This window comes from Humulus lupulus, chromosome 6, assembly GCF_963169125.1.
Source record: "Humulus lupulus chromosome 6, drHumLupu1.1, whole genome shotgun sequence".
Lineage (NCBI taxonomy): Eukaryota > Viridiplantae > Streptophyta > Magnoliopsida > Rosales > Cannabaceae > Humulus > Humulus lupulus.
In genome coordinates, this window is record NC_084798.1 from 222,459,453 (window position 1) to 222,478,729 (window position 19,277).

At 31.3% G+C, this 19,277-nt stretch overlaps 3 protein-coding genes across 3 annotated transcripts; all 3 read left to right on the forward strand.

Annotated features, from left to right (window-relative positions):
* The first annotated feature begins 1,772 nt into the window (after positions 1-1,772).
* On the forward strand, positions 1,773-2,832 carry LOC133786184 (putative wall-associated receptor kinase-like 11). Its single transcript, XM_062225392.1, has 2 exons — positions 1,773-2,703; positions 2,822-2,832. The coding sequence occupies exons 1-2, from the start codon at positions 1,773-1,775 to the stop codon at positions 2,830-2,832; spliced, it is 942 nt and encodes a 313-aa protein (XP_062081376.1).
* Positions 2,833-3,865: 1,033 nt separating this feature from the next.
* On the forward strand, positions 3,866-6,293 carry LOC133784546 (wall-associated receptor kinase-like 1). Its single transcript, XM_062223843.1, has 3 exons — positions 3,866-3,998; positions 4,704-5,909; positions 6,258-6,293. The coding sequence occupies exon 2, from the start codon at positions 4,769-4,771 to the stop codon at positions 5,906-5,908; it is 1,140 nt and encodes a 379-aa protein (XP_062079827.1). The 5' UTR covers positions 3,866-3,998; positions 4,704-4,768; the 3' UTR covers position 5,909; positions 6,258-6,293.
* An 8,248-nt stretch (positions 6,294-14,541) lies between these two features.
* On the forward strand, positions 14,542-19,028 carry LOC133783536 (uncharacterized; the record flags this gene model as incomplete). Its single annotated transcript, XM_062223188.1, has 4 exons — positions 14,542-14,773; positions 14,854-14,928; positions 15,398-15,459; positions 16,718-19,028. A coding segment is annotated over exon 4 (2,295 nt), but the record flags the coding sequence as incomplete, so codon positions are not given.
* Positions 19,029-19,277: the final 249 nt, after the last annotated feature.

The window sequence follows — 19,277 nt, forward strand, 5'->3', positions numbered from 1 at the left end:
AAAATCAATAAATGTGTATTTTCGACCCTTAATCACAACCTCCAACTAGTTTATTGCTAGTCCCTAGCAATTCAAGCGGAATAAAATTATTGCCAAGATGAATTAGTGAACTAGATTATGCAAAATCATTTAACAAAATGTTTAGTGAGAATTTAGAAAATGTTATTTAAAACTATCAAAATTGTAATTCAAGAGCTTTGTGTGTGTGCAACAACCCATATTGTTCTTTCAAAAAATTTACAACACAAACAATATTGAAAAATCCCCAAAGAATAAAGTCTCAACTCCAAATCCTCACAAATGTATTGAAAATATTTTTATGGGAGATGGTTGACACTCTTCGAGTTGGAAATTTATCAATTAACGCTAAAAAATGGATGTTATCGTTTTAGGGCAAACAATGTTAACGAATATTGATCAAAAGATAGGCTAATCAATTAATTGGAATCTAAATGACATAAGAACCTTCGAGATTTTACAAAATAATATTAAGAGCCAAAATAAAGAACAAAAATAAAATACTCAATTTTTTTTATGAAATTAATTGAAAACAAATGTAGTAATGTTGATTTTGTTGTTTTTTTTATTCGACATTTTTTTTCTTCAACAAAACTACAAAAGATAAAAATGAAAAATGTTGCTCTTGTTCTTTTTTTTTCATTCATTTTTTTTACATATTTTTTTTTCTATTTTTTAATAATTTTTTTATTTTATATATATATATATTTGACAAGAGACAACATAAGAATAAAGAAAAAAAATTACAAGAAATTAAAAAGAACATATTAAAAAGCTAATTTATACAAAATAAATAAAGCCAAATAATTCCAACTCCTAATTAACTTCTTTCCTGCTCTATTTAATATGTTCAAATCAATGGGGGTAGGGAATGATTCAAGTTATTTACAATAAGAGTAGTTAGACGTATATAATTGTGGACTTAGACGTATAACAATATACATTTATGACTAAACCAAAAAGACTTTTAAGCTGTTGATTATTGCTCGAGTCTTCTTTGCAATCCACATCTCAAATTAAAGGGGTAGGCCATGTCTTCTAATGCATGAATGTTTGTTTGGTTCAGTAAAGACTTTTCAGCTGTGAATGTTTCCCTATATTGGTTCATATATATCAGTAAAGATTTTTCAGTTGTGGATTTTTCCTCGAGTTTTCTATATATGCTTATTTCTTTTTTATTTTATTTTATTTTTTTTCTGCTGAAAAGAACATGCACATACTGATAGAATGTCTTCTTCTTTTTCTTTTCTTTTTTTTTTAAAAAGAAAAAAAAGAAAAATTGAATTTCACATATCTTTGGAATATTATATATTCTCACTAATATCACATAAATTCCTTATTCACACAAACAAAATTTCCAACTTGCTCATCTCTCTCTCTCTGTGGTACGTATCACAAAATATCCTCTTTTATTAATTCATTGTTTTCTTTTTCTTGTTATCTACAGTACGTCTTCTCAATATATATATATAGTTTATTTAAGTAGTATATTCCTGGGAAAAGTAGAATAATATATAAAATTTAATGGTATCATTCTATTAATTTCGACATGATGCAAATATTTTATATCTGGCATATCATATTTCCATAACTTTAATAGTGTAAGAATGAAAAAAAAAAACAATATTGCATGCATATCTCGACTGTTTAAAAAAAATAAGACATCACCTTTTATTAGATAAATTTCTTACTGTTTTTATTTTTTAGATACGAGACTACGTGAAAGTGATCATTAATAAAGAAGAAAGAAGAAAATGGTAGTGACTACTATGCTGAACAACTACTTGTTTGTTATCATAACTGGATGGTTCTTAATGGCAAGGTCGTCAACAGTACTAGCTGCTATCTATGCCAAACCTGGTTGTAAAGGAGAGTGCGGAAACATAACTATCCCATTCCCATTCGGAATTGGATCGTCCAATTGTTTTCTTGACAAATGGTTCGAAATCTCATGCCGCAACTCTACTACGCCTTTCCTCGAACACACTCAACTACAGGTACTTAACATTTCGTTATATGATTATAATAACGACTATAGACCGTCCGAATGGGTTCAGGTGAGAAGCCCCATCAGTTTCTTCAACTGTGCAAATAAGACAAGCAAAAAATCAGCAAATTTAACAGGAAGCCCCTTCTACTATTCTTCTGAGAATGACTTTGTTGCAGTAAGTTGTGGTGCTTTTGCCAAGTACGAAACAAGGAGCGGTAACCGGCTCGTCCAGGATGGGTGCACCAGCAGCAGTTCCACCTGCTCATCATCATTCAATAGTAGTAATAATGTTGATTTTAGTAATTGCGACGATGGCGTTAAATGTTGTCGTACTTCTTTAGATATGGGTGACAGCTTCAAAATCTCCATGGATAATGATTCTAGTACGACTCTTGCAACAAATCGTGATAACGAATATTGCAAATATGCGTTCCTGATAGATCACTCTGAAATTGATAAATACAAAACATCCCATGATGATGATCTGGATTATTATGTTCCCGCCCTACTAAGTTGGTCCCTTAATGTTACGTATTTCGACATATTTAAAACAGATGTTATGCCAACCACATCTAGCAGCTTCGACTGCGAAAGCTATGATGTTATTACTTTAAATTCCTCTCTAAATCGGATATACAGCTGTCGTTGCAGTAAAGGATTTCGAGGGAGTGCGTACATTCAGGACGGGTGTCAAGGTAATCCTCAATCCACCACTAATTTTTTTAAAATTATTTCGTGTATATATATATATATATTTGGGTGTGTTATTTTAATATTAACCATTAGATTAAGATTAATGGTTTATATTTATAGTTATTAATTAATATTTCTAAAAATAATTTTGATTTTTACCTAATAAAAAAAGTGTATTATTATAAAATATAATATTGTAAAGTTTTCATTTTTCAAATACATTTCAATTTTTAAATATAGCTAGTGTCTATCATTGGAAACAACATTAATTATGGCAAAAAATAATAACTAAATTCGAAATTAAAGTAGAAAAAAATTGTTTATGTGTTGGTGACTTGCTATAATTGTTAGTACCCATTTATAAGTAGTAACAATTAAAAAGTCTTCCATATATATTTATATATACTTGAATGTTTTTGTTAGTAATGTAAATAATTAGTTTTTTTTTTAATTTATGCTTTGCTTTGCATATGCTCCATTCTTTTTAATTCTAAAATTAAATAAGTTGTTATAATTTTTTTACTCTTAAATTTTAAAGATGTTCTAATAAATGTGGAGAAAATATACTTTAATTATTTATATTTATGTAAAACACTTGAATGCAAAAGAGATATAAACTTAATTAAAGAGCATATATTTTTTAACATGATAAATGTCATGAATAAGATTATTTGATGTAATTACTTACATTATTTGCTAAATATAATAAAAATATGTAAAACTATAATTTTTTATAATGAATTTTAATATTAAATTTTATAATATTTGTTATAATATGAAAATTATGTTTCAATTTCTATTTATAAATATTATGAACAAATATAATAAATTAATAAATTATTAGAAATAGAAATACATGATCATTTTTTATTTATACATAACTAAAGGACTAAATAAATAAATAAATAAATTGCTTTAGTTGGATAAAGGATATTGTATTTCTATAGAATATTTAATTTATTATTATTTTGACAATATATTATTTAATTATTGATTTTAGATATTGAATTTTTTGAAAGTATATGCACGTATTTATTACACAAAAACGTACAAATATGTATTATGTAATGTAAACTCATGGAAATACAAAGATATATATATATATCATAATAAATACATAAAAAATAGTAATATTTATTTCAAATATATATTAACAAGAAAAATAATACAAATTAATTGTCAGATATTAATGAATGCAATGATGAGAAAATCCCGAATCTATGTCATGGAGGCAGTACTTGCGTCAACACAATCGGGGGATATCATTGTAGTTACAAGCACAAATTTATCTTTATAGGTATGGTTTTATATACAATACATATTTATAATTTTGTTTTGTATGTATGCCTGCTTATCAATTCATCATAAAATAATATTTTATAATGCATGCACGGTTAATTAACTAATTCTGTAAAAAATAGGAAAAATTCATTCCAACAAAAATAATAATATTGGATATAATAATATATATTAGAACAAAATTTTAAACAGTTATTTGTAAAATTTAAATAATACAAATACATTTTTTTGATAAATTATAAATTTATTTTCTAATAAGGGAAATATTGTTAAAAATTAACTATATAAAGTTTTGAAATTGCAATAATTGGAATTTTGCCACTTTTTTACTCGAACATTACCATAATAAAATAGAGACATTTGCATCCCTTTTTTAAGTGACACAATAGAAATTTCACGTCACTCTACAAAGCAATGTGTGTATGTGGGTCATCTCATAGAGTAAACTTGTTGATATGAATGAAGATTAAACAAAAAAAATACAAAAGATCAATTTTCATAATACCTTAAAAATAAGTTATTGGGATAATTCTGTTTATTTATCATAAAATTTTTATTTAAAAATTAAAGTTTTGAAGAGAAATAAAAGCAATATAAAGTTTTATTTAATTTACGCCAATTTAATATTACAAACTAATTATTAATGTTTTGATTAAAAAAATGCCATATATTTGTGTTTATTTATTCATAACTTGTTAAACAGGAGTTGGGAGTGCTCTTGGAGTCTTAGTACTTGTTTTTGGTACATGGAGACTATACAAATTCATAATGAAAAGAAAAGAAATTAAACAGAAGAAAACATTTTTCAAACGAAATGGTGGCCTTTTGTTGGAACAGCAAATACACTCGAGTGAAAACAATGTCGAGCAAACCAAGTTGTTCGATGCAAAAGAGTTAGAGAAGGCAACGAATAATTTTTGTATAGACAGAGTTCTTGGACAAGGAGGTCAAGGTACTGTGTACAAAGGAATGTTGGAAGATGGAAAGATTGTTGCGATAAAGAAGTCTAAAATAATTGATGAAGCCAAACTATCTGAATTCATTAATGAGGTTGTTATTCTTACGCAAATCAATCATAGAAATGTTGTCAAGCTATTGGGATGTTGTTTGGAGACAGATGTTCCACTTCTAGTTTATGAATTTGTCCCAAACGGAACGCTTTCTGAGTATATTCATGACAAAAATGCAGAGTTTCCTTTTGCTTGGAGCATGCGATTACGAATTGCAACTGAGGTTGCGGGAGCTCTCTCATACTTACACTCAGCAGCTTCTTTTCCAATTTATCATCGAGATGTTAAGTCTACAAACATACTCCTTGATGAAAAATTGAGAGCAAAAGTTGCAGACTTTGGTACATCAAGAACTATTTCCTTAGAGCAAACTCACTTGACCACTTTAGTTTATGGCACATTTGGTTATCTAGATCCTGAATATTTTCAATCTAGTCAATTTACCGATAAAAGTGATGTTTATAGTTTTGGAGTGATTCTTGTTGAGCTCTTGACTGGACAAAAAGCAATATCTGCAGCAAGATCAGAGGAAGGAAGAAGTTTGGCGACATATTTTATAATGACAATGGAGGAAAATAGCAATAGTCTGTTCGACATTCTTGATGGTCAAGTTCTCAAAGAAGCGCCAAAAGAAGAGATCATAGTTGTTGCTGATCTTGCACAGAGATGCTTACATCTGAACGGAAGGAATCGACCTACCATGAAAGAAGTAGCAAAGGAGCTAGAAAAGATACAAGTCATTGATAATAAAGATTCAAAGGGCAGTCAACATAATTATGAAGAGTTAGCGTATGCACAACCTGAAGTTATAGACTACTCTTGGAATGCTTTCACGTCATCAACTTTTGATAGTAATGCTACTAGCTCCTCGTTGCATCAAGAATTACCATTATTATAAGGTATCCATTTTGTAATACTCTTCACTTATATTTTGTTTTTTAAATTTGGATAGTTAAAAAAACAATAATATATATATTTGACTGTTCAATTGTATAATTTGGAATACTTTTTATAGGTTATTGCAGTAGCATAATAATAATTTCTAGAGGTGACTAAGTAACAAAGTAATTTGAATGTGTATATATATGTACTGTTTAATTGATTATAAAGCCAATTGGTTTCTACTTGGGGACGATTTAGTGTTGGGAATGCTTAAGTTTATTATTATAAGTTTAATTAGACAAATAAAAGAATTTTAAAATATTTGGCCGAAGCCTCACAGCCTCTCATTTCTTTGTTTCGTGCAGCTCTCAGCTCTCATTCTCACGCACCCCACTGGTACAGTCTCTCTCTCATTCTCATTTCTCTTATAAATATATATATATATACACAGTAAATTATATGTTATAGTTTTGTATTTTAGAGTTTATAGTGTATGCATAAATTAAATGCATAAATTAAATGCAGTAATTAGTTCAAAATGGACTTTGTTTGGCTGATATTGCTGTCATTTTGCAGAAATATATATATTGCTTTTGGATTGAAGTTGGTTCTGATGAGTTGGACTTTATTGTATGGAGTTATCAACTTTTTATTTCATGAGACTTTGTTATGTACATTATTTTATATGGACTTTATTATATATGTACGAGACTTTGAATATTTTAGACTTTTAGGCTTTTATAAGTGTGAGATTTTAGATAATTTAGACTTGTAATCTTTATGTTGAATATTATGTATAATATTGTAGACTTTATTATGCCGGTACGAGATTATTTTGGATGAAGATATGAAGGTTTTATAAAAATTTATTATCAACGATACAAGTAATATGATAATCGAAACAACTCAATTAATTTTACTTTCCAAACAAAATTTTATCTCTTCTTTATTACTTTTTTCTCCTCCATTTTCTTTCTTCCCACTTTTTTTCTCTACCAAATATAGGGTTTGACTTCTTCAAAGTTAGATGACTTCTTTCTTCTTGTTCTTCAAAATTCACACAAAAAAAACCATTTAGTGTAGCAATAATATTCCTTTTCAACTCAAACGAAGGCAATCTCACGTTTAGTATGGGAAGTTTTTGAAAATATCACTTTATTTTTAAAAGCTAATGTATAAAAATATGGCTTTTCCATATATTTGTAAGTTTTACTTGAAGTATTTTGTTTTTGCAATTAACTTTTAAAATATATGGCTGGAGATGATGATGAAGAATTAGTCTTTTTGTAACAATCTTTAAATGAATTGAGAAATAGAGAAAGATACTAACAAAAGAATATACCTGAAATAGATCAAGAATCAAATAAAGACTAAATGATAATTTGATTAAGAAAAAGCCATTGAATATATAAGGTTGATGATGTGCCACTCCATCTGCACTGCATCACATTCTGCTACAAATTTCTATTTATAATGAGAAATGCATTCTCATTGTAGATAATCAAAAGATATATACCTCTTCTTTTCAATTCCCTCCATGATCAATAAACTCTGTATTGAACTGATCAAAACAAATGGAGCTGAGGCTCTGCAAAGAAGAGCCACTTTCGTGTGGTTTGTATAGGTTTTATTATGATAATCTCATTGGATTGACGTTATCCTCTTCTTTATTTTAAACGACAATATTCATGAGAAACCACAATTTCTCGTATAACAAGGCCACACTTTCATAAAACAACAATATATAATAGAAACGACAATGTTCCTACAAAAACGACAATTGTCACCCACCACACTGTCCAAGCCACTGAGCTGAGAGCTAAGAATGGCCTACAGTGTTTTTGTGGAAAACAAGGTCAGAGGAGGAAGGAAGAAGTTTGGCAACATATTTCATGATGACGATGGAGGAAAAGAACATGTCATAACTAAATGACAAACAATTAAATAACCGAGCTGCTTGGATATTACACTTGTTGAGCCCTTGATTGGACAAAAAACAATATCTACAATAAGGGTTAAAAGAAGGAAGATGTTTGGCGACATATTACACAATGACAATGGAGGAAAAAATTAGTCTCTTTGACATTCTTGATGATCAAGTTATCAAAAATGAACCAAAAGAAGAGATCTAAATTGTTGTTGACCTTGCACAGAGATGTTTACATTTGAGTGGAAGGAATCGACCTACCATAAAAAAATTAGCAATGGAACTAGAGATGATACAAATAATTGTTAAAGATTCTAAGGATAGTCAACATAATTATGAAAAGCTAGAATATGCACAACCTAAAATTGTGGACTACTCTTGGAATGTTTCAGTCATCGAAAGACCAAATATTGTAGTCCTGTAAGAGCACTTCCAATGGAGAATGTAAAATGTTTTATTCTTTATAATATAGAGAAAAAATGGTTAAATAGTCTTCTAATGAATGGTGTAAACTTATATTTTTTTCACCTAAATGAATAGTATTCCTCTATATGTAATGAAACACTATTCATCAAGCTATAAATATTTTATTATTTTTTATAAACTTTTGTATGTATATATATATATATGAGTGTGATACTAGTATATATTTAATTATTTTATTTCTTAAAATGAATAAAATATTTTTAAAAAATATAATATTTAAATGATGTAGAGAAAAAAATAGAGAAGTTGATGTATGATATAATGTAAAAGTTTGAGATAAATTATAATAAAGTATGTTTTGGTGATGTATTTTGTAATATAGAGTGCTCTAACACGTGCAAGTACGAACATACTAGACACCCAAGCAGCAAAGCCAAAGAACCATATCCCAACCATCTTCTAAGCATTAAGAGACTGCACGGTGGAGACATTTCTCAAAGATGCATGGCACATACTGACCTTGAATTGCATTATAAACTTGTTACTGATGTTTTAAATATAGGGTATTTGATATGAATTTCTCTTATTAGATGGTACTAAAATTATTATATTTCAATGTGTTACTAAATTAGTATATAAAAAAAAAGATTAATTTGTATATTATAGAAAATTTATTGACTAAAATAGTGCAGAATGTACCATTTGTTACTAATTTTTTTACAAATATAGGAACAGTATTAAATATGTATATTTCCTGTTTTTTTTATAGTTTGGTTGGTCAGTTATGATTATAGAAACTAAACATGATCACATAAATGGTCCTATCAGATGATGAATAGGCACACAATAGTTTGGTATTTAAATGTCAGTAAAAATGAAATTTTTAGTATTTTAGCAGTAAATTTCTTAATCAAATATTTGTGTAGTGTTATATTGTAAAACTTATTACAATATAACAATTAGATAACTACTTTATAGTATAATTTATTACAACAAAAATGTAAACATTATAAAATCCATTATTGACAACTAAAGAAAAAGATACACTACTATAAAACTGGGCTTTCCCAACACCCAACCACGACAGTCAATTGCTAAGCGGGACTCTACACCGACAGTTAAAAACTGTAGGCATAGAGAACAACACCGACAACTAATAACTATCACCATTGCTTTTCACTGTCGCTATTGACCCCAATGCCGACAGTTAATTCGAGACCAATGCCGACAGTTAAAATGTGTCGTTATTGACCCCAACGCCGACAGTTAATTCTAGACCAATGCCGACACTTAAAATGTGTCGCTATTGAGCTCAACGCTGACAGTTAATTCGAGACAAATGCCGACAGTTAATAGGTGTCGCTATTGACCCCAACGCCGACAGTTAATAAAATTCAAATACCGACAGTCATAAAATGTCGCCAAAATTCAAATAAAAAATTATAATTAATGAATAGTATAATTTTAAAAATATAAACTAAATTATGTAAATATATATTTATAACAATTATGTATTTATTAAAAAAATTTAAAACTAAATTTTTTATTTCATTTTGTATTTATAATAATTTTTATATCAAAATTTAAATTTATTATTCTTTAACATATTTATAAAATTAATAATATTATTAACTATATTATTCTTTAACACATTTATAAAATGTGTATTAGTTAAAAAAGAGTTGTTTTTTATTAATTGGAAAAATATTGTAAAAAATTTAATGAGTAGTATAATTTTAAAAATAAACTAAATTATGTATATATATTTATAAAAAGTATTAAAAACTTTTAAAACTAGATTTTTTTGTTTCTAAATTTTTCATATTATTATTTTTTTGTATTTATATAATAATTTTTATATCAAAATTTAAATTTATTATTCTTTAACATATTTATAAAATTAATTATATTATTAACTATATTATTCTTTAACACATTTATAAAGTTTGTATTAGTTAAAAAAGAGTTGTTTTTATTAATTGGAAAAATATTGTAAAAAATTTAATGAATAGTATAATTTTTAAAATAAACTAAATTATGTAAATATACATCTTTATAAAAATTATTAAAAACTTTTAAAACTAGATTTTTTTGTTTCTAAATTTTTCATATTATTATTTTTTGTATTTATATAATAATTTTTATGTCAAAATTTAAATTTATTATTCTTTAACATATTTATAAAATTAATTATATTATTAACTATATTATTCTTTAACACATTTATAAAATTTTTATTAGTTAAAAAAGAGTTGTTTTTTATTAATTAAAAAAAGATTGTAAAAAATTTAATGAATAGTATAATTTTAAAAATAAACTAAATTATGTAAATATACATCTTTATAAAAATTATTAAAAACTTTTAAAACTAGATTTTTTTGTTTCTAAATTTTTCATATTATTATTTTTTGTATTTATATAATAATTTTTATGTCAAAATTTAAATTTATTATTCTTTAACATATTTATAAATTAAATTAACTATATTATTCTTTAACACATTTATAAAATTTGTATTCATTAAAAAAGAGTTGTTTTATTAATTGGAAAAATATTGTAAAAAAATTTAATATATAAATTTATTAGTTATGATTTTTTTTATTAATATATATATGTTTAAATATTTTTTTTATAAGCTGTCGCTATTGGAGGCAATCTGATCCCAATCTGATCCTTCACTTGGAGAATGTATGTGAAATTCTTACCTCAGATTCGAGCTAGAACCACCACGCATGTCACATATACACAGGGTGCAGTTTTCTTACCTCAGATTCGAGCTAGAACCAATATAAGAATGACCCTTGAGAACGATCAACCTTTAAGCCCTTAGCGGTCACCTAATCATAACCAAATATGGGATACCATCAATAAAAATGATCAACATAGGTTACCAAACCAAAATCTAGCCTCCAGGACATCAATCCAAACCAATCCAAGTAGTAGGAACACTCCCGAGGCCTATAGCTAAGTTCTCGGGGTCAAAACGAGCAAACGGGGTGAAAACATGGGAACGGTTGCGGCCCTGGCACCTTGGGCCGCGGCCCCCAGAATTTCCTGAAGCAAGCGCCGCGGCGCCCAACACCAAGGGCCGCGACGCCCAGCAAAGTCAGAACCCTTCTCCTTCTTCATCGAGCTAGGGCCGCGGCGCCCAAGAACAGGGCTGCGACCCCCAACTCTGGGCCATTCCCAAACATATTTTCAACTTCTAAAAGCTTCCAAAATCATACCCAAACATATCCCAATCATAAAAAAAAAGTTCCCAAGCTTCCCAAAGCTCCATAACCCTCAAAACCCAAGGTTTAAACCAACCAAAAACTGAACAATTCACAAAGTCCAATTCTAAGCTTAAAAACTTTAGAAACTCAAAACTTCAAACTTAGATTACCTTTGATTGGGTTGTTTTTCGTCAAATCCTTCGGTTAAGAAGCTTCTAATCTTTCTTAGGATCGCTATGCCTCGACCCTCGCTTGATTTCGACTCCTAGAACTCGAAATTCCTTTAAGAAAGCTTCGAACAGTAAAATAAGCTATCGGGAAGGGAGAGAGAGATTTTCTAACGTACGTTCTTATCTGACAAGCTACTTCAAGCTTAAGTAACCTCAAATAAAACCTAGTGCTCGGGGTCCCGAAAACACCCCCAGGGACATTATAGTCAAAACTTCCAGAATTCCATCCTGATCCCAAATACTCCCAATTACCATCAAATAAACATTCTATTACCCAATAATTGACCCCGTTATGACAAAATCGCTAACTCATAATCTAGGATCGTCTCATGCCGAATAGCTGGAATATATCTCCACAATAATAAAATCTCATTCACAAATTACAATATGCACCCAATTTACAAGTATGCCCTCAACAGGCCAAATTACCAAAATGCCCTTATAATTATAAATACACCCATATGCATGCATTTTATCATCATGTAATAATATAATTCACATTAACATGCATATGATCATTTAATACCATGATAAATCAATTATGACCTCCCAGCCTCCTAATCAAGGTCCTAAACCCTATTAGGAAATTTGGGGCATTACAGGCTCTAAACCCTTCCAAAACACACTTGCATTATTCCAAAATATATACTAAAACTATAGCTTAAAAATAAATAAATATAAACTATAGTCTAGGTACCAAAATAATGCTACCATAGCTAATAATGTGTCTATGATTTTATGTGAGTCCTTCCAACATAAAATCATGACTTTGATCTCATAAATATCACTTGGATTATTCAAAGACTCTTAGTGCATAAGTCACAAAATCATAGTCTAAAATGATGCTATGATTTTATGTGGATTTCAAACACATAAAATCTTATACTAAAACTCTTTGAACAAGATGTCCATCTTAGATTTATTTCACATCTAAGTCCTCACGCTATGGTCTAAAGCGATCAACTCACATTTCTTTAATTAAAATAATATTCACCAAATGTTGTTTTAATTATTATTCATACTCTTAATAAAAAAAATTAATTCATAGAATAATTTTTACATAAAACAAATTAAACAAAATAAAAAAAAAAAATCTAGGTTATTACACCCTTCCCACCTTAAAAGAAGTTTGTCCTCGAAATTTTTCTTACCCAAATATCTCGTGATACTTTTTGCGCATGTCATCCTCCAGCTCCCAAGTAGCTTCTTCAACCGCGCTATTGCTCCACGGGACTTTAATTAGGGGTATCCTTTTAGTTCTCAACTCTTTGATTCCTCGTTCCAGTATCTTAACTGGTTTAACTTCATAACTTAAGTCCGGTTGCAGCTCTAGCGGTTCATAACTAAGCACATGGGACTGATCTGACACATACTTTCTGAGCATGCAGATATGAAACACATTGTGGGTACTGGCCAATGCGGGAGGTAGGGCTAAACGATAAGCAACTGGTCCTATCCTCTCAAGGATCTCAAAAGGATCCACATATCTGGGACTTAACTTCCCATTTTTTCCCAAACCTCTTAACACTTTTTGTTGGCGAGACCTTCAAGAAGACTTTGTCTCCTACCTTGAACTCGATGTCCCACCTTTTGGCATTGGCATAACTTTGTTGTCTACTCTGAGTTGTGAGCATATGCTTTCTTATTATTTCTATAGCACTTGTAGCCTCAAGCACCAATTCTGGCCCAGCTAATCGCCTCTCTCCTATCTCATCCCAATCTAAGGGTGAGCGACACTTCCTGCCATAAAGCATCTCATATGGGGAAATTCTGATGGTTGTTTGGTAACTATTATTGCACGCGATTCCATGTGGTACACGTACTCCTTCTAAGAACCCTCAAACTCTAAGGCGCACGCTTGCAACATATCCTCTAGTATCTGGATGGTTCTTTCAGACTGCCCATCTGTTTGCGGGTGAAAGGTTGTGCTGAGTTTCAACTTCGTACCCATTGCCTCTTGCAAGCTTTCCCAGAAACTTGATGTGAACCTTGGGTCTCTGTTTGAAACTATGAATATTGGTACACCATGCAGTCGGATTATCTCTTTCTTATACAACCTTGCAAATTGATCCATAATCTACGTCATTTTCATCGAAATAAAATGAGATGACTTAGTAAGGCGGTCCACTACCACCAAACTGCATCGTGACGCTGTGTAGTCACTGGTAGACCATGAAGTCCATAGCAATCTCTTCCCATTCCATACTGGTATTGTAGCACCCACATTATTTTGATATATATAGCCAATAATCACATGATTGCATTGCATTACATATCATACAATATGTATAATTTGAGCATATGCATATTCTTATAAGTGTTTTCATGTATAAGTATAAAAGTTGTGTATGTGATGTCTATATGTATGCTCAATATTATTAACCTTGTGGCATTTGAGTTGTCTTTTATGGGTGTTTGATGTGCTCAAGATATAAGAAAGTATGAAAAATATGGACAAGGCATGGAATTAAGTGTTGAAAGTGAGATATAGAAGGCAAAATAGGTTAAGTAGTGGAAAATAGTACAATGTCGATTACTAGTATTTCGGTGTAAAATTGAGTATTTATGGATTTACCAAATGTAATCGAGGTAGGATTAAGGTCTCATTGATGATGTAAAAATGGTTTTAGAACCATTAGATCAATTCTTGATGGGAGGTATACATAATCAGTGGTATGGATGCAAAGTCAAAACGAGCTTAGCATAAGTGCGCTACGCTCGATCGGGTAAGCATAACTATTGGGTATGAAGTCATATGGACCTAAGGTTTGGTGTGAGTGTTTTACACATAAGGATAATAGGCCTAGCAGATGATTAAGTCGAAATTATTGAAGTGATAAGGTTTTCATAAGTCAAAAGGTGAAATGATGAGATGAAAGGTGTCAACTTTTGACAATAAGGCTAAATCATTGAAAATAAGGAATTTTCATCAAACCTTATCACTTTGCACGACCATTATTCTGAAAAACAGAGAGAAAAGAAAACCAAAAACCATTTCTTGGCTGGTTTGAAGAAATTCTAAGGAGATCCAAGTGAAAGCAAAGCCAAAGAAGTAGATTAAGCTTAGTTCTAGCCTTTTTATGGTAAGTTCTTGTACTTGGAAGTTAAACTATGTTTTTGAATTTTTCTGAGAACTTATATATGGTGTTTTATCATTTTTAAGATATTTCTTGGGGTTTCCAAGTGGTTTGAGGTTTAGAAAAGCTTGAAGAGATTGTTTTCGCCGAAAAGTTGCTCGGTAAGTGAAATTTTGTGTTTTATGAGGTTTTTGGGGTTCTTGGAGTACAAGATGATTTTTGGTTATTTGATTGAGTTTATAAGAGAGTATATATGTTTATAAATGTTTGAATATATGTGGAGACTCATTTAATTTGGGTGATGATCTAGGAGATAAGAATTTTATCAAAATCGGTATATGATAACTTTATGATGAATCATGTTGGTATTTGGGATATATGGTTATGGCAGGTTAATTGATGTTGATTATTGGTGTATTTTGATATTTGAGGATAGCTAAAATTAAGGGGAAACTCTGTCAAAATTTCCCCAAATGTCTAAGATAAATCTAATGCTCGATCTAGGTGGTTTAAGGCATTTTAGGCATGTTTTGGGTATGAAATTTGATATGAAGTCTTATGGGTATTTTTTAAATGAGAGTTCAATGTATTACTGCCATTATTATGATGAGAAATCCATGCTATTGTCAGGATAAGCACATCAATACCTAAGACATCACTTGTTACACGGTGAAATATATTGTGGACAAAAGGTAAGTAAAGTACTCAACTGCAACACAAGAATTATGTGTTATGTGAAAGTATGCATTATATGAATATTTTGTGAGTAAGTGGTATTAACATACAGTGACACTTCATCATAAATTTGTATGCATGGCATAATAGTGATATGGTAAATTATTATATGATATAAGACCATGCATGATATTATGATGATTAATTATATGATGCCTTTGCAAGTTTTGTGCAACATAAAAGAAAGTTGTAATAAGAAGTTTAAGTTCAGTGCCACTGTTTTGAAAAGGCAAATGAAAGTGTTAATAAGTGTAAACGGAGGCCTATAGTAGGCTTATAGTGGCTGCCCAATAATTTGGGCTAGGTTTAGTGAACCAATTATATTGTTTGCCATATTTCCGTTTTTATTTCTCCTCCATATGAGTTATTGTTATATGTATTGACACCACAGTGTGTGGCCGCCTTAACTCTTGAGCCTGACGGGGCAACGATGGAATAAGGTTTTTTAATGTGCCCTACTGTGGTGAAGGCTAGCCGGAGGAGAACCCATGGGATTTTGTATTATATGTGTAACAAGCCCTGCAGGCATTGACCAATTCAAACAGTGTGCACAATATTAAGGGGCCCAAAATTTAAAAAAAAGAAGTTGTATATGTCCATTGATATTGGGTAATCATTAGCATTGCATGCATTACTTTGCTTACTGAGCTTTAGGCTCACAGTTGTCTTGTGTTGCAGGTAGAGAAAGAAATATGTGAATGATATGAGGAGAACTGAAGCATGGTCCTGACCCTGATTTGTACATATGAACACATCGACCTTTTTGTGGGTTATTTCAGTTATCAGTGAGATGTTTGTAATAAAGTGTGAAGTTATGTTTTGAAAATAAATTGGGTTATTTAATACTTATGTATAATATGTTTGAGACACACTTTATGTTTAATGTAAATAAGGTGAAATAAGTTTTCAAGTTTTAAAAAAAAAAAAAAAAAAAAAAAAAAATGTCCAGACTTCCGCAGAAATAAATTATGATATAGTTTTAAAACGTAACACCTCAAATATGGTTTTTAACTAAAATAAGTGAGGGTGTTTCAAGTTGGTATCAGAGCGCCATGGTTAAAATGTTCTTGTAGACCGTTCATATGTACACATTGAGGAAAGGATAATGCTCAGTTCATCTGTAAGTTTTATGTGTGCATTTATTATGTGCTGGTTGCATGCATCATGTGCTTTATTGGCTAAATGACATAAGTTATGGACATTTTGTCTTAAAAGATATATAATAACACAGATGGATCATGAACATGGTATGGGGGCTACTGAAGGCTCTTGCAGCAATAAATATGAACAAGAAATGGCTCAACTTCGAGCGGTGGTGAATAGACAGGCTGAACAAATTGAGAAGTTGTTAGCAGAACAACGACAAAGGCAAGCACCAACACCACCTACTGAAACTCCAACACCTCCACAAGCTCCACCTCCACAAGCTCCACCTGCAGTGCACCCCATGGAACCATTATATGAACGGTTCCGAAAACAACGCCCACCAGTATTTGAAGGTAGCACTGACCCACTTGACGCACAAGACTGGAAGAGTTCTTTAGAAGACATCTTTGAGTTCATGCAACTAAGTGACAGGGAAAAAGTTTCTTGTGCTGCACATACACTTAAAAAGGATGCTAAGATCTGGTGGGAAGTGGTTAAGCAGACTAGAGAAGTGAATCAGATGACTTGGGCAGAATTTGAACTGGTCTTCAATGAGAAGTTTTATAATGAAGCTGTGTTGACTGCCAAAGTAAGTGAGTTCACTAGATTGCAACAGGGGAATCTATCAGTGGCTGAGTACGCCAGGACATTTGACCGGTTAGCCAAGTTTGCACCAGACTTGGTTAACACTGAAACTAGTAGAGTGAATCGCTTCCTGGAGGGTCTACAACCAGAATTGGCTAGAGATGTAGATATGGGACGTACAGGGCCTCTTTCTTATGCTCAGGCTGTGGAGAAAGCTTTGAGAGCTGAACATAGAGAAGAAAAAATAACAAAAGCTAAAGCTGCTACTAGCACGCCTCGTAGAGACACTCCATTCAACAAAGAACAAAGCCGCTTTCACAATGACAACAAAAGAGGGGCCCAGAATTTCCAATTTAGACAAGGACAGAATAAGAAATTTAAAGGAGGTCAGCAAAACAGGCAACCTGGATTCCAACAAATGCCACGATGTCAAACTTGTGGAAAGAATCATTTCGGGGAGTGCAGGCTTCTAACTAAGAGCTGCTTCAAATGTGGCAAGGGGGATCATTTTATCAAAGATTGTCCATTGATGAAGAACCAACAAATGAAGGATGAACCTCAGAGGACAAATGCTAGGGTGTTCACGATTACTCAGGCTGATGCTGATACCAACAACTCTGTTGTGTCAGGTGATATTTTTGCATCTGGTATTCTCACTCATGCATTAATAGATTCAGGTGCCACGCATTCATTTGCATCATTGACATATGTAAAAAGGTTGGGTGGATCGTGTGAAAAATTGTCAGAAGTTTTTAGTACAATGTTACCATCTGGAGAGATTCTGTATTCTACTCATTGGTTGAGGGGGGTTCCTATTTGCATTGATGGTAGGGAATTATATGCTGATCTAATAATGTTAGAGATGGCCGATTATGAGGTGATTTTGGGTATGGATTGGCTTTCAAAGTATAATGCCACTATTGATTGTAGAAGGAAAACAGTGATATTTAAGCCTTCGGAGGAAGATGAGTTTATGTTTACTGGAGCGACATCGAAAGGTTGCATTCCATTAATTTCTGCTATGAAGGCCAGGCGACTGTTGGAAAGTGGATGTGTGGGTTATCTCGCCAGTGTGGTTGACACGTATAAGGAGCAAAAGTTAAAACCGGAAGATGTACCGGTAGTTAGAGATTTCTTAGAAGTATTTCCAGAAGATTTACCGGGATTGCCTCCAGACAGAGAAATTGAATTTGTGATTGAGCTACTTCCTGGTACAGCCCCTGTGTCCAAGGCACCTTATAGAATGGCACCAGCAGAACTAAAGGAATTAAAGATACAGTTGCAAGAACTCCTGGATAAAAAGTTTATCAGGCCTAGTTTTTCACCATGGGGAGCTCCGGTGCTATTTGTGAAGAAAAAGGATGGGACGATGCGAATGTGTATTGATTATAGAGAATTGAACAAGTTGACAATCAAGAATAAGTATCCACTTCCTAGAATTGATGATCTTTTTGATCAATTACAAGGAAGAGGAGTGTTTTCAAAGATTGATTTGAGATCTGGGTATCATCAATTAAAGATTAGAGAAGAGGATGTACCAAAGACCGCATTTCGAACTCGGTATGGCCATTATGAGTTCCTTGTGATGCCATTTGGATTAACTAATGCTCCAGCTGCATTCATGGACTTGATGAACAGGGTGTTTAAGGACTACCTTGATAAGTTTGTAATAGTGTTTATTGATGATATCTTGGTGTATTCTCGATCCCAAGAAGAACATGAGGAACATTTGAGGTTGACGTTGGAGAAATTAAAAGAAAAACAACTCTATGCCAAATTTAAGAAATGTGAATTTTGGCTAGAGAAGGTGGCATTTTTGGGCCATATAGTCTCAAAAGATGGTATTGCGGTGGATCCATCAATGATTGAAGCTGTTAGTAAGTGGAATAGACCAACAAATGTTTCAGAAGTAAGGAGTTTTCTGGGATTAGCAGGCTATTACCGAAGATTTGTTGAAGGATTTTCCAAGATAGCAATGCCATTGACACAACTCACGAGGAAGAATCATAAGTTTGAATGGACTGAAGCTTGTGAGAAAAGTTTT